This window comes from Oncorhynchus kisutch, unplaced genomic scaffold (assembly GCF_002021735.2).
Source record: "Oncorhynchus kisutch isolate 150728-3 unplaced genomic scaffold, Okis_V2 scaffold3749, whole genome shotgun sequence".
NCBI classification, from domain to species: Eukaryota; Metazoa; Chordata; class Actinopteri; order Salmoniformes; family Salmonidae; genus Oncorhynchus; species Oncorhynchus kisutch.
In genome coordinates, this window is record NW_022265694.1 from 438,417 (window position 1) to 453,461 (window position 15,045).

Sequence of the window (15,045 nt, forward strand, 5' to 3'; positions counted from 1 at the left end):
CAGGAGACTGGAGACAGGACACAGCAGGGAGGTAAAACACAATGTCATGCCTAGTGGAGACAGGAGGGAGGTAAAACACAATGTCATCCCTAGTGGAGACAGGAGGGAGGTAAAACACAATGTCATCCCTAGTGGAGACAGGAGGGAGGTAAAACACAATGTCATCCCTAGTGGAGACAGGAGACAGGACACAGCAGGGAGTTAAACACAATGTCATGCCTAGTGGAGACAGGAGACAGGAGACAGGACACAGCAGGGAGGTAAAACACAATGTCATGCCTAGTGGAGACAGGAGACAGGAGGGAGGTGAAACACAATGTCATGCCTAGTGGAGACAGGAGACAGGAGGGAGGTGAAACACAATGTCATGCCTAGTGGAGACAGGAGACAGGAGGGAGGTGAAACACAATGTCATGCCTAGTGGAGACAGGAGACAGGAGGGAGGTGAAACACAATGTCATGCCTAGTGGAGACAGGAGACAGGAGGGAGGTGAAACACAATGTCATGCCTAGTGGAGACAGGAGACAGGAGGGAGGTGAAACACAATGTCATGCCTAGTGGAGACAGGAGACTGGAGGGAGGTGAAACACAATGTCATGCCTAGTGGAGACAGGAGACAGGAGGGAGGTGAAAACACAATGTCATGCCTAGTGGAGACAGGAGACAGGAGACTGGAGACAGGACACAGCAGGGAGGTAAAACACAATGTCATGCTTAGTGGAGACAGGAGACAGGAGACAGGAGACAGGAGACAGGAGACAGGAGACAGGAGACAGGAGACAGGAGACAGGAGGGAGGTGAAACACAATGTCATGCCTAGTGGAGACAGGAGACAGGAGACAGGAGGGAGGTAAAACACAATGTCATGCCTAGTGGAGACAGGAGGGAGGTGAAACACAATGTCATGCCTAGTGGAGACAGGAGACAGGAGGGAGGTGAAACACAATGTCATGCCTAGTGGAGACAGGAGACTGGAGGGAGGTGAAACACAATGTCATGCCTAGTGGAGACAGGAGACAGGAGGGAGGTGAAAACACAATGTCATGCCTAGTGGAGACAGGAGACAGGAGACTGGAGACAGGACACAGCAGGGAGGTAAAACACAATGTCATGCCTAGTGGAGACAGGAGACAGGACACAGCAGGGAGTTAAACACAATGTCATGCCTAGTGGAGACAGGAGACAGGAGACAGGACACAGCAGGGAGGTAAAACACAATGTCATGCCTAGTGGAGACAGGAGACAGGAGGGAGGTGAAACACAATGTCATGCCTAGTGGAGACAGGAGACAGGAGGGAGGTGAAACACAATGTCATGCCTAGTGGAGACAGGAGACAGGAGGGAGGTGAAACACAATGTCATGCCTAGTGGAGACAGGAGACAGGAGGGAGGTGAAACACAATGTCATGCCTAGTGGAGACAGGAGACAGGAGGGAGGTGAAACACAATGTCATGCCTAGTGGAGACAGGAGACAGGAGGGAGGTGAAACACAATGTCATGCCTAGTGGAGACAGGAGACTGGAGGGAGGTGAAACACAATGTCATGCCTAGTGGAGACAGGAGACAGGAGGGAGGTGAAAACACAATGTCATGCCTAGTGGAGACAGGAGACAGGAGACTGGAGACAGGACACAGCAGGGAGGTAAAACACAATGTCATGCTTAGTGGAGACAGGAGACAGGAGACAGGAGACAGGAGACAGGAGACAGGAGACAGGAGACAGGAGACAGGAGGGAGGTGAAACACAATGTCATGCCTAGTGGAGACAGGAGACAGGAGACAGGAGGGAGGTAAAACACAATGTCATGCCTAGTGGAGACAGGAGGGAGGTGAAACACAATGTCATGCCTAGTGGAGACAGGAGACAGGAGGGAGGTGAAACACAATGTCATGCCTAGTGGAGACAGGAGACTGGAGGGAGGTGAAACACAATGTCATGCCTAGTGGAGACAGGAGACAGGAGGGAGGTGAAAACACAATGTCATGCCTAGTGGAGACAGGAGACAGGAGACTGGAGACAGGACACAGCAGGGAGGTAAAACACAATGTCATGCTTAGTGGAGACAGGAGACAGGAGACAGGAGACAGGAGACAGGAGACAGGAGACAGGAGACAGGAGACAGGAGGGAGGTGAAACACAATGTCATGCCTAGTGGAGACAGGAGACAGGAGACAGGAGGGAGGTAAAACACAATGTCATGCCTAGTGGAGACAGGAGGGAGGTGAAACACAATGTCATGCCTAGTGGAGACAGGAGACAGGAGGGAGGTAAAACACAATGTCATGCCTAGTGGAGACAGGAGACAGGAGGGAGGTGAAACACAATGTCATGCCTAGTGGAGACAGGAGACAGGAGACAGGAGGTAAAACACAATGTCATGCCTAGTGGAGACAGGAGACAGGAGACAGGACACAGCAGGGAGGTGAAACACAATGTCATCCCTCGTGGAGACAGGAGACAGGAGGGAGGAGACTGGAGACAGGACACAGCAGGGAGGTAAAACACAATGTCATGCCTAGTGGAGAAAGGAGACAGGAGGGAGGTGAAACACAATGGCATGCCTAGTGGAGACAGGAGACAGGAGGGAGGAGACAGGAAGCAGCAGGGAGGTAAAACACAATGTCATGCTTAGTGGAGACAGGAGACTGGAGACAGGACACAGCAGGGAGGTGAAACACAATGTCATGCCTCGTGGAGACAGGACACAGGAGACAGGAGGTAAAACACAATGTTGTGCCTAGTGGAGACAGGAGACAGGAGGGAGGAGACAGGAGACAGGAGGTAAAACACAATGTTGTGCCTCGTGGAGACAGGACACAGGAGACAGGAGGTAAAACACAATGTTGTGCCTAGTGGAGACAGGAGGGAGGAGACAGGAGACAGGAGGTAAAACACAATGTTGTGCCTCGTGGAGACAGGACACAGGAGACAGGAGGTAAAACACAATGTTGTGCCTCGTGGAGACAGGAGACAGGAGGGAGGAGACAGGAGGAAGGTAAATCCAAGATGACAATGCGGTGCTATTTTTAAGCTTCTTAACAGTTGAGCAGGAGAGATGAGAGTTCCTCTTTTCATGGAGTAGAACGCCCTCTTCTTCCCTTTTTACCCCTCCTCTATGTTCTGCCCCACCCTCCCTCCCTTCTCTATGTTCTACCCTCCCTCCTTTCTCTATGTTCTGCCCTCCCTCCTTTCTCTATGTTCTGCCCCACCCTCCCTCCTTTCTCTATGTTCTGCCCTCCCTCCTTTCTCTATGTTCTGCCCTCCCTCCTTTCTCTATGTTCTGCCCTCCCTCCTTTCTCTATGTTCTGCCCTCCCTCCTTTCTCTATGTTCTGCCCTCCCTCCTTTCTCTATGTTCTGCCCTCCCTCCTTTCTCTATGTTCTGTCCTCCCTCCTTTCTCTATGTTCTGCCCTCCCTCCTTTCTCTATGTTCTGCCCTCCCTCCTTTCTCTATGTTCTACCCTCCCTCCTTTCTCTATGTTCTGCCCTCCCTCCTTTCTCTATGTTCTGCCCCTCCCTCCTTTCTCTATGTTCTGCCCTCCCTCCTTTCTCTATGTTCTGCCCTCCCTCCTTTCTCTATGTTCTGCCCTCCCTCCCTCCTTTCTCTGTGTTCTGCCCTCCCTCCTTTCTCTATGTTTTGCCCTCCCTCCTTTCTCTATGTTCTGCCCTCCCTCCTTTCTCTATGTTCTGCCCTCCCTCCTTTCTCTATGTTCTGCCCTCCCTCCCTCCTTTCTCTATGTTCTACCCTCCCTCCTTTCTCTATGTTCTGCCCTACCTCCTTTCTCTGTGTTCTGCCCTACCTCCTTTCTCTGTGTTCTGCCCTCCCTCCTTTCTCTATGTTCTGCCCTCCCTCCTTTCTCTATGTTCTGCCCTCCCTCCCTCCTTTCTCTATGTTCTACCCTCCCTCCTTTCTCTATGTTCTGCCCTACCTCCTTTCTCTGTGTTCTGCCCTCCCTCCTTTCTCTATGTTCTGCCCTCCCTCCTTTCTCTATGTTCTACCCTCCCTCCTTTCTCTATGTTCTGCCCTCCCTCCTTTCTCTATGTTCTGCCCTCCCTCCTTTCTCTATGTTCTGCCCTCCCTCCTTTCTCTATGTTCTGCCCTCCCTCCTTTCTCCATGTTCTGCCCTCCCTCCTTTCTCTATGTTCTGCCCCACCCTCCCTCCTTTCTCTATGTTCTGCCCTCCCTCCTTTCTCTATGTTCTGCCCCACCCTCCCTCCTTTCTCTATGTTCTGCCCCACCCTCCCTCCTTTCTCTATGTTCTGTCCTCCCTCCTTTCTCTATGTTCTGCCCTCCCTCCTTTCTCTGTGTTCTGTCCTCCCTCCTTTCTCTATGTTCTGCCCTCCCTCCCTTCTCTATGTTCTGCCCTCCCTCCCTTCTCTATGTTCTGCCCCACCCTCCCTCCTTTCTCTATGTTCTGCCCTCCCTCCTTTCTCTATGTTCTGCCCTCCCTCCTTTCTCCATGTTCTGCCCTCCCTCCTTTCTCTATGTTCTGCCCCACCCTCCCTCCTTTCTCTATGTTCTGCCCTCCCTCCTTTCTCTATGTTCTGCCCCACCCTCCTCCTTTCTCTATGTTCTGCCCCACCCTCCCTCCTTTCTCTATGTTCTGTCCTCCCTCCTTTCTCTATGTTCTGCCCTCCCTCCTTTCTCTATGTTCTGCCCTCCCTCCTTTCTCTGTGTTCTGTCCTCCCTCCTTTCTCTATGTTCTGCCCTCCCTCCCTTCTCTATGTTCTGCCCTCCCTCCCTTCTCTATGTTCTGCCCTCCCTCCTTTCTCTATGTTCTGCCCTCCCTCCTTTCTCTATGTTCTGCCCTCCCTCCTTTCTCTATGTTCTGCCCTCCCTCCTTTCTCCATGTTCTGCCCTCCCTCCTTTCTCTATGTTCTGCCCCACCCTCCCTCCTTTCTCTATGTTCTGCCCTCCCTCCTTTCTCTATGTTCTGCCCCACCCTCCCTCCTTTCTCTATGTTCTGCCCTCCCTCCTTTCTCTATGTTCTGCCCTCCCTCCCTCCTTTCTCTATGTTCTACCCTCCCTCCTTTCTCTATGTTCTGCCCTCCCTCCTTTCTCTATGTTCTGCCCTCCCTCCTTTCTCTATGTTCTGCCCTCCCTCCTTTCTCTATGTTCTACCCTCCCTCCTTTCTCTATGTTCTGCCCTCCCTCCTTTCTCTGTCAGTTCAGTCAGTGAATTCCTAGAGGATTGGTTAGTGGAGCTTTTTGCCTTTCGCTGTTGCCAAGTATCAAGATGTGCTGCTTTCTTCCAGTGCTATATTTGCATACAGGAAAGTTAACTTTGACTGGCTTGAAACAAGTTTTTTTGGTGATTCACAGTCCGTGGCCTATATGATGGAATGTAATGTGGATCAGAATGCGGACACGTGCTGTGAACTCTGAACTTCCTCACATTTCTTCTGACACGTAACCTACAATACATATGTAGCACCTCTCTCTCTCTCTCTCTCTCTCTCTCTCTCTCTCTCAATTCAATTCAATTCAATTCAAGGGCTTTATTGGCATGGGAAACATGTGTTAACATTGCCAAAGCAAGTGAGGTAGACAACATACAAAGTGAATATATAAAGTGAAAAACAACCAAAATTAACAGTAAACCTTACACACACAGAAGTTTCAAAACAGTAGACATTACAAATGTCATATTATATATATATACAGTGTTTTAACAATGTACAAAAGGTTAAAGGACACAAGATAAAATAAATAAGCATAAATATGGGTTGTATTTACAATGGTGTTTGTTCTTCACTGGTTGCCCTTTTCTCGTGGCAACAGGTCACAAATCTTGATGCTGTGATGGCACACTGTGGAATTTCACCCAGTAGATATGGGAGTTTTTCAAAATTGGATTTGTTTTCGAATTCTTTGTGGATCTGTGTAATCTGAGGAAAATATGTCTCTCTAATATGGTCATACATTGGGCAGGAGGTTAGGAAGTGCAGCTCAGTTTCCACCTCATTTTGTGGGCAGTGAGCACATAGCCTGTCTTCTCTTGAGAGCCATGTCTGCCTACGGCGGCCTTTCTCAATAGCAAGGCTATGCTCACTGAGTCTGTACATAGTCAAGGCTTTCCTTAATTTTGGGTCAGTCACAGTGGTCAGGTATTCTGCCGCTGTGTACTCTCTGTGTAGGGCCAAATAGCATTCTAGTTTGCTCTGTTTTTTTGTTAATTCTTTCCAATGTGTTAAGTAGTTATCTTTTTGTTTTCTCATGATTTGGTTGGGTCTAATTGTGCTGCTGTCCTGGGGCTCTGTAGTGTGTGTTTGTGTTTGTGAACAGTGCCCCAGGACCAGCTTGCTTAGGGGACTCTTCTCCAGGTTAATCTCTCTGTAGGTGATGGCTTTGTTATGGAAGGTTTGTGAATCGCTTCCTTTTAGGTGGTTGTAGAATTTAACAGCTCTTTTCTGGATTTTGATAATTAGTGGGTATCGGCCTAATTCTGCTCTGCATGCATTATTTGGTGTTCTACGTTGTACACGGAGGATATTTTTGCAGAATTCTGCGTGCAGAGTCTCAATTTGGTGTTTGTCCCATTTTGTGAAGTCTTGGTTGGTGAGCGGACCCCAGACCTCACAACCATAAAGGGCAATGGGCTCTATGACTGATTCAAGTATTTTTTGCCAAATCCTAATTGGTATGTTGAAATTTATGTTTCTTTCTCTCTCTCTCGCTCTCTCTGTGTCTCTCTCTCTCTCTCTCTCTCTCTCTCTCTCTCTCTTTCACTCCCTCCCTCCCTCCCTCCCTCCCACTCCTCTCTTTGTCTCCCTAGCGGCGGACGGGGACTACTGGAGGCTGTTGAACCCAGGAGAGTACAGCATCACGGTGAGGGCCGAGGGCTACAGCGCCAGCAGTAAGGTGTGTGAGGTGGGCTACGACATCGGAGCGACCCGCTGTGACTTCACCGTCAGCCGCACCAACCTGTCACGCATCAAGGAGATCATGGAGAGATACAACAAGCAGCCCATCAGACAGCCTCTCAGGCCACCCGTCAGGCAGCTGCAAGCACGCAGGCCCGGCCCCCGACACAGACGTGTGAGGACATCATAGGGGCCCCCACCAGGGAGCGTTAGGGAGAACGAGTAGCCTGGTCCCGCACCTGAATGCGCTGTCTTGCCAACACCTCTGGTCATTGTTCTGCCAATCTGACAATGACCAGAGGCTTTACAGCACAAACTGATCTGGGACAAGGCTCGGTGTGAAGAGAGCAATGAGAGACAGACTCTACCATCTCTCTCTCTAGTTCTGATCCAACATCTTCTTTGATCGGGACTCCTTTCTCTGTTTTGGAACTCTGTTTCATCCATCCAGAGTATTGGTGGAAGTGCAGATTGGAGATTGATGGTAAAAGATGAGATATTTTGATTGATAAAGGGGTTTTTCTGTATCAAAAACAAGGTGCTGTTCTTTCAACCATGAATTAAGCTCTCTGGTGCTGGTCTTACTGTAAAATAAGTGTCTTTTTTTGGGGGGGGGGGCATCTTAAAAAAGTTGCAATGACTTCTCTACCAGAGAGTTATTACAGTATACATGGTTAAGCCGAAATGTCAATTTTTTACTTTGTGCCATTATTTGGTAATGAAAGTGTCAAATATATTTCAAATTATGAATTTTGACCATGGATATTACCATGTGTCTCTCTACTAGCTCATGCAGTACCAGTACCAGTACCTGTACCAGTACAGTACCAGTACAGTACAGTACCAGTACCAGTACCAGCACCAGCACCAGTACCAGTACCAGTACAGTACCAGTACCAGTACCAGTACCAGTACCAGTACAGTACCAGTACCTGTACCAGTACAGTACCAGTACCAGTACCAGTACCAGTACAGTACCTGTACCAGTACCAGTACCAGTACCAGTACAGTACCTGTACCAGCACCAGTACCAGTACCAGTACAGTACAGTACCAGTACCAGCACCAGTACCAGTACCTGTACCAGTACCTGTACCAGTACCAGTACAGTACCTGTACCAGTACCTGTACCAGCACCAGTACCAGTACCAGCACCAGTACCAGTACAGTACCAGTACCAGTACCAGTACCTGTACCAGTACCAGTACCAGTACCAGTACAGTACCTGTACCAGTACCAGTACCAGTACAGCACCAGTACCAGTACCAGTACAGTGCAGCACCAGTACCAGTACCAGTACCAGTACAGTACCAGTACCAGTACAGTAACCGGTACCAGTACAGCACCAGTACCAGTACCAGTACCAGTACAATACCAGTACCAGTACCTGTACCAGTACCAGCACCAGTACCAGTACCAGCACCAGTACCAGTACCAGTACCAGTACAGTGCAGTAATAACTATCTTACCGACACGTTTACAAGCTTCAGCCTTGCAAGTAATATCTTTTGAAATTGTTCTTTGGAATAAATAAATAAATAAATAAAATGATGCATATATTCATATATTCATATATTCATATATTTATATATTCATATATTTATACATTCATATATTTACATATATTTAATATATTCGTATAGGCGTATATTTATATATCCATATATTTATATATTCATATATTTATATATTCATATATTTATATATTCATGTATTTACATATATTTTAAAATGTAGAAAAAGCTCTATATATATTTTGTTTTTTATATAGCCTCCTCATGTTACTTTTCTGCATTCAGAAAGGAAAGTCGTAAGGTTTTAGAGTCCTAAAGGATTTAGAGTCCTAAAGGATTTAGAGTCCTAAAGGATCTAGAGTCCTAAAGGATTTAGAGTCCTAAAGGATCTAGAGTCCTAAAGGATTTAGACTCCAGGCTGCTTTTCAGCTCATTTATCCCCTGATTTACTTAACAAAACAAAACGTCTCAATAGCTGGTCCAGGTATCCTCATGACATCACAAGTTGGGGGGGTGGGGGGGGGGCTTTCCTCTTTTGTTCTCTACTGCTCCTCTATTGGTCCTCATGCAAAGGGACGAGGCCGATGACATCACAAATTCCCCCATTCAAACCAACTCTTTGAACGCCCGACTCATTAAAGGTTGCAGTTGTGTCTTTAAAAAACACAATTTTGCTCAAAACGTATGTTTTTTACCCTTTAGTGTGTGTTTACTCGACTGTATTTATAGATGTCGCTTTTCAACAGTAAAAGTTCCTGAATCGCTGGAGGACATCTTTAATCAAATCTATATTTATATATTTATATTTGAAGAGCTTTGAACACTGTAGTCTCTCTGAAATCCTACCATGTTATTTGAAGAGCTTTGAACACTGTAGTCTCTCTGAAATCCTACCATGTTATTTGAAGATGTTCTGAAAGGTTTTTTCCTACCAAAAAGGTCAAAGAAAAACAACTAAACATGGTGATAGACGGTTGGCGCCACTATGATAGTAGGATCAATGTTACATTCAAATCTCCCTACCATCATGTCTAAGACAATATGTCACCAACATTTGCAAATCAACTTGATTGGAGGTACACAACACACTCCCCAACTCTCATCATGAGCCGTCCGGTCGTTACCGAGAACCAGATATCGGATTTTTAACAGGGATCTTTAGCAATTGAATTTTCAGAATATTTTCTGCGCCCTACCTAGCTAGCTATCACCAGTCGGATGAGAAGCAAGCGACAAGCAAAGGAAGATAGCTAGCTAGTTATATTTCCTATGGAAGGGTTTTCATATGGTTGAAGTCATTTGTATAAACTAAATCAGAGCACAGACAAATAAGCTAGTGAACATCCTTGTCCTGCTATTATAGCCAGTAGCTTCAAGTCAATAAGACTGTAACAACTCAATGTTGACAATATATCCTAGCTAGCTATATTCGTCCATAAATCGTAGCTAGCTAGCTATATTCTTCCATAAAGCGTAGCTAGCTAGCTATATTCTTCCATTAAACGTAGCTAGTTAGCTATATTCTTCCTTAAAGCGTAGCTAGCTAGCTATATTCATCCATAAAGCGTAGCTAGCTATATTCTTAAATAAATAAATAAAATAAAAATGATTTTACCTTTATTTTACTAGGAAAGTCAGTTAAGAACAAATTCTTATTTTCAATGACGACCTAGGAACAGTGGGATAACTGCCTGTTCAGGGGCAGAACGACAGATTTGTACCTTGTCAGCTCGGGGATTCGAACTTGCATCCTTTCGGTTACTAGTCCAATGCTCTAACCTCAAGGTTACCCTGCCACCCTGCCGCTATATTCTTAAATAAAGCGAAGCTAGCTAGCTAAGGAAAGTTCATAGTCAACGTCAAACTTTTAGGAAATGTGTGAAACTGGCACGCTGCTAACTTATAATACATTCAATGGGCATTGTTAATCTAGCTACCCCCGGCATGATACAGTCAAACTGGCCAGATAGCTACATGTGCAGCCAGATTTCAGTTTCATTACAAACACTGCTAGCTAGCCCACATTTCCTCAACCAATAACAGCCTCTCACAACACGAACTAACTGATGTCTTGCTAATAAACCAGTTAGCTATGTTGAATTCAAGTAGCGCATTGGCTGTGCATTGCAGTGAGTGTACACATGCTATCTAGCTAGCTAATTAGCTTGATAAACACACAAGACAGACACTTTGCTCTTTGAGCATCAAGAACAAGTTCCAGCCCTTCTGATGTGTTGATTCAGTACACTCCCTCCTCTGTCAATGGATTTTTCATCAACAGACTTCATTACTTTTCAGAGTGTTACCCATATTTTGTACCCAGTAAGCATAATTACATTTAAAATTCACATTTTAGGACGTGTTTTGAGGAAGTCATAAATACGTATTTTCCCGGGCGTATAAAATTAGTTTTTTCCTAGACGTTGAAAATACATCTTTTCCGGGACGTTAAAATCAGGCTCATTTTCAGGTCTGAATGAATGTTGAAAATACTGTACTGTAATGTACTCTCTGTTGTGCTCTACTGCAGTGGTTCCCAAACCTCATATGTCTCTAGTATGGGGACTGTACTGTAATGTACTCTCTGTTGTGCTCTACTGCAGTGGTTCCCAAACCTCATATGTCTCTAGTATGGGGACTGTACTGTAATGTACTCTCTGTTGTGCTCTACTGCAGTGGTTCCCAAACCTCATATGTCTCTAGTATGGGGACTGTACTGTAATGTACTCTCTGTTGTGCTCTACTGCAGTGGTTCCCAAACCTCATATGTCTCTAGTATGGGGACTGTACTGTAATGTACTCTCTGTTGTGCTCTACTGCAGTGGTTCCCAAACCTCATATGTCTCTAGTATGGGGACTGTACTGTAATGTACTCTCTGTTGTGCTCTACTGCAGTGGTTCCCAAACCTCATATGTCTCTAGTATGGGGACTGTACTGTAATGTACTCTCTGTTATGCTCTACTGCAGTGGTTCCCAAACCTCTCCCTGGGGACCTCCAGACCTTTCACCATTTTGCTGTACCTCTGAACTGGCTATACCTTTTTTAATTTTTTATTTATACATTTTAGTAATTTAGCAGACACACTTATCCAGAGCGAGTTATAGTTAGTTCATTAATCTTAAGATAGCTAGGTGAGATTCGAGAGCTTGAAAGTTTGATCTGGGATCCCCCCGCGGAGAGGTTTGAAAACCACTACTCTATTGTACTGTACTGTGCTGTCCAAACTTGTGAAACATGGATGTCTATGATTGGTCTATGATTGGGTCACTTGTATCGAAGTGGTTTTAAGGAGTCCCGTCCGTGGACTTTGAAATCAAGGCCGGTCCGGACCTCATCAAGAAATAGACATCCGGTCTGAACAGGACCAAGAAAAAGACATCTGGTCTGAACAGGACCAAGAAAAAGACATCCGGTCTGAACAGTGACCAAAAAAAAGACATCTGGTCTGAACAGGACCAAAAAAAAGACATCTGGTCTGAACAGGACCAAAAAAAAGACATCCGGTCTGAACAGGACCAAAAAATAGACATCCGGTCTGAACAGGACCAAGAAAAAGACATCCGGTCTGAACAGGACCAAAAAATAGACATCCGGTCTGAACAGGACCAAAAAATAGACATCAAAACGACATTGGCAGAGATCCCCTTAATGGGATCTGTAGATCACAGATTTCTTTCCAAATGCTGACTAATTCAGTACAGATTTCTTTCCAAATGCTGACTAATGCCAACTAATTCAGTACGTTGAGAGTCACTTCCTGGAACTGGTATGTGATTAATGTGAGGCAGCTGCTGTTGATATTCACCCCCTCCCCTCTTTAAATTGAGAATCCATGTGTTTTGCATAAATGCAAATAGCCATGTCGATGATGTAATTACTAGGACACAGTTTCCCGATAACAATGGAACTTAAAGCTTCCTGAGTTTTTTTTAACAATGAATCTATAAACGGATGTAGAACTTACATGCATTCACCACATAGGGAGAACTTTCAATAAGTGTGTCATTGTTAAAGCACGTGGCGATACTGATCAAATGGACAGAAGGGCAGCGTTAGGCCTTGTGCTGGAAAACCTTGGTAGAGCATGGGTGGAGTAGGCAGTGTGGTGCTGGAAAACCTTGGTAGAGCATGGGTGGAGTAGGCAGTGTGGTGCTGGAAAACCTTGGTAGAGCATGGGTGGAGTAGGCAGTGTGGTGCTGGAAAACCTTGGTAGAGCATGGATGGAGTAGGCAGTGTGGTGCTGGAAAACCTTGGTAGAGCATGGGTGGAGTAGGCAGTGTGGTGCTGGAAAACCTTGGTAGAGCATGGGTGGAGTAGGCAGTGTGGTGCTGGAAAACCTTGGTAGAGCATGGGTGGAGTAGGCAGTGTGGTGCTGGAAAACCTTGGTAGAGCATGGGTGGAGTAGGCAGTGTGGTGCTGGAAAACCTTGGTAGAGCATGGGTGGAGTAGGCAGTGTGTTGCTGGAAAACCTTGGTAGAGCATGGGTGGAGTAGGCAGTGTGGTGCTGGAAAACCTTGGTAGAGCATGGGTGGAGTAGGCAGTGTGGTGCTGAAAAACCTTGGTAGAGCATGGGTGGAGTAGGCAGTGTGGTGCTGGAAAACCTTGGTAGAGCATGGGTGGAGTAGGCAGTGTGGTGCTGGAAAACCTTGGTAGAGCATGGGTGGAGTAGGCAGTGTGGTGCTGGAAAACCTTGGTAGAGCATGGGTGGAGTAGGCAGTGTGGTGCTGGAAAACCTTGGTAGAGCATGGGTGGAGTAGGCAGTGTGGTGCTGGAAAACCTTGGTAGAGCATGGGTGGAGTAGGCAGTGTGGTGCTGGAAAACCTTGGTAGAGCATGGGTGGAGTAGTGAGAAACTGTTTAAAGCACAGAGGTAAAACTAATTCCACGGAGGGCTGAGTGTCTGTAGGTTTTCACTCCTCCCTTGTGCTTGATTGATGAATTAAGGTCACTAATTAGTGAGGAACTCCCCTCACCTGGTTGTCTGGATCTCAGTGAGGAACTCCCCTCACCTGGTTGACTAGGTCTCAGTAAGGAACTCCCCTCACCTGGTTGTCTAGGTCTCAGTAAGGAACCCCCCTCACCTGGTTATCTAGGTTTCAGTAAGGAACCCCCCTCACCTGGTTGCCTGGATCTCAGTAAGGAACTCCCCTCACCTGGTTGTCTAGGTCTCAGTATGGACCTCTCCTCACCTGGTTGCCTGGATCTCAGTAAGGAACTCCCCTCACCTGGTTGTCTAGGTCTCAGTATGGACCTCTCCTCACCTGGTTGTCTAGGTCTCAGTAAGGAACTCCCGTCACCTGGTTGCCTGGATCTCAGTAAGGAACTCCCCTCACCTGGTTGCCTGGATCTCAGTAAGGAACCCCCCTCACCTGGTTGTCTAGGTCTCAGTAAGGAACCCCCCTCACCTGGTTGTCTAGGTCTCAGTAAGGAACCCCCCTCACCTGGTTGTCTAGGTCTCAGTAAGGAACTCCCCTCACCTGGTTGCCTGGATCTCAGTAAGGAACTCCCCTCACCTGGTTGTCTAGGTCTCAGTATGGACCTCTCCTCACCTGGTTGTCTAGGTCTCAGTAAGTAACTCCCCTCACCTGGTTGCCTGGATCTCAGTAAGGAACTCCCCTCACCTGGTTGCCTGGATCTCAGTAAGGAACTCCCCTCACCTGGTTGCCTGGATCTCAGTAAGGAACCCCCCTCACCTGGTTGTCTAGATCTCAGTAAGGAACTCCCCTCACCTGGTTGTCTAGGTCTCAGTAAGGAACCCCCCTCACCTGGTTGTCTAGGTCTCAGTAAGGAACTCCCCTCACCTGGTTGCCTGGATCTCAGTAAGGAACTCCCCTCACCTGGTTGTCTAGGTCTCAGTATGGACCTCTCCTCACCTGGTTGCCTGGATCTCAGTAAGGAACTCCCCTCACCTGGTTGTCTAGGTCTCAGTATGGACCTCTCCTCACCTGGTTGTCTAGGTCTCAGTAAGGAACTCCCCTCACCTGGTTGTCTAGGTCTCAGTAAGGAACTCCCCTCACCTGGTTGTCTAGGTCTCAGTAAGGAACTCCCCTCACCTGGTTGTCTAGGTCTCAGTAAGGAACTCCCCTCACCTGGTTGTCTAGGGCTTAATAAGGAACACCCCTCACCTGGTTGTCTAGGGCTTAATAAGGAACTCCCCTCATCTGGTTGTCTTGGTCTCAGTAAGGAACTCCCCTCACCTGGTTGTCTAGGTCTTAATAAGGAGCTCCCCTCACCTGGTTGTCTAGTTCTCAGTAAGGAACTCCCCTCACCTGGTTGGTTGTCTAGGTCTGAATAAGGAACTCCCCTCACCTGGTTGTCTCAGTAAGGAACTCGTCTCACCTGGTTGTCTAGGTCTGAATGAGGAACTCCCCTCACCTGGTTGTCTAGGTCTCAGTAAGGAACTCCCCTCATCTGGTTGTCTAGGTCAGTTAAACATCTACCATAGAACATCAGCTAAATATCTACCATAGAACATCAGTTATACATCTACCATAGAACATCAGCTAAATATCTACCATAGAACATCAGTTAAACATCTACCATAGAACATCAGTTATACATCTACCATAGAACATCAGCTAACATCTACCAATACAGAACATCAGCTAAACATCTACCAGAGCAGAACATTGGTTAAACATCTACCAGAGTAGAACATCAGCTAAA

At 46.8% G+C, this 15,045-nt stretch overlaps 1 protein-coding gene across 1 annotated transcript in view; it reads left to right on the forward strand.

Annotated features, from left to right (window-relative positions):
- Positions 1-8,429, forward strand: part of LOC109885435 (inactive carboxypeptidase-like protein X2) — a 126,759-nt gene extending 118,330 nt beyond the window's left edge. Inside the window, exon 14 of the mRNA XM_031820939.1 lies at positions 6,778-8,429. Within this exon, the coding sequence (XP_031676799.1) occupies positions 6,778-7,055 (278 nt within the window). The 3' untranslated portion in view covers positions 7,056-8,429. The remainder of the gene's footprint in view (positions 1-6,777) is intronic.
- Positions 8,430-15,045: the final 6,616 nt, after the last annotated feature.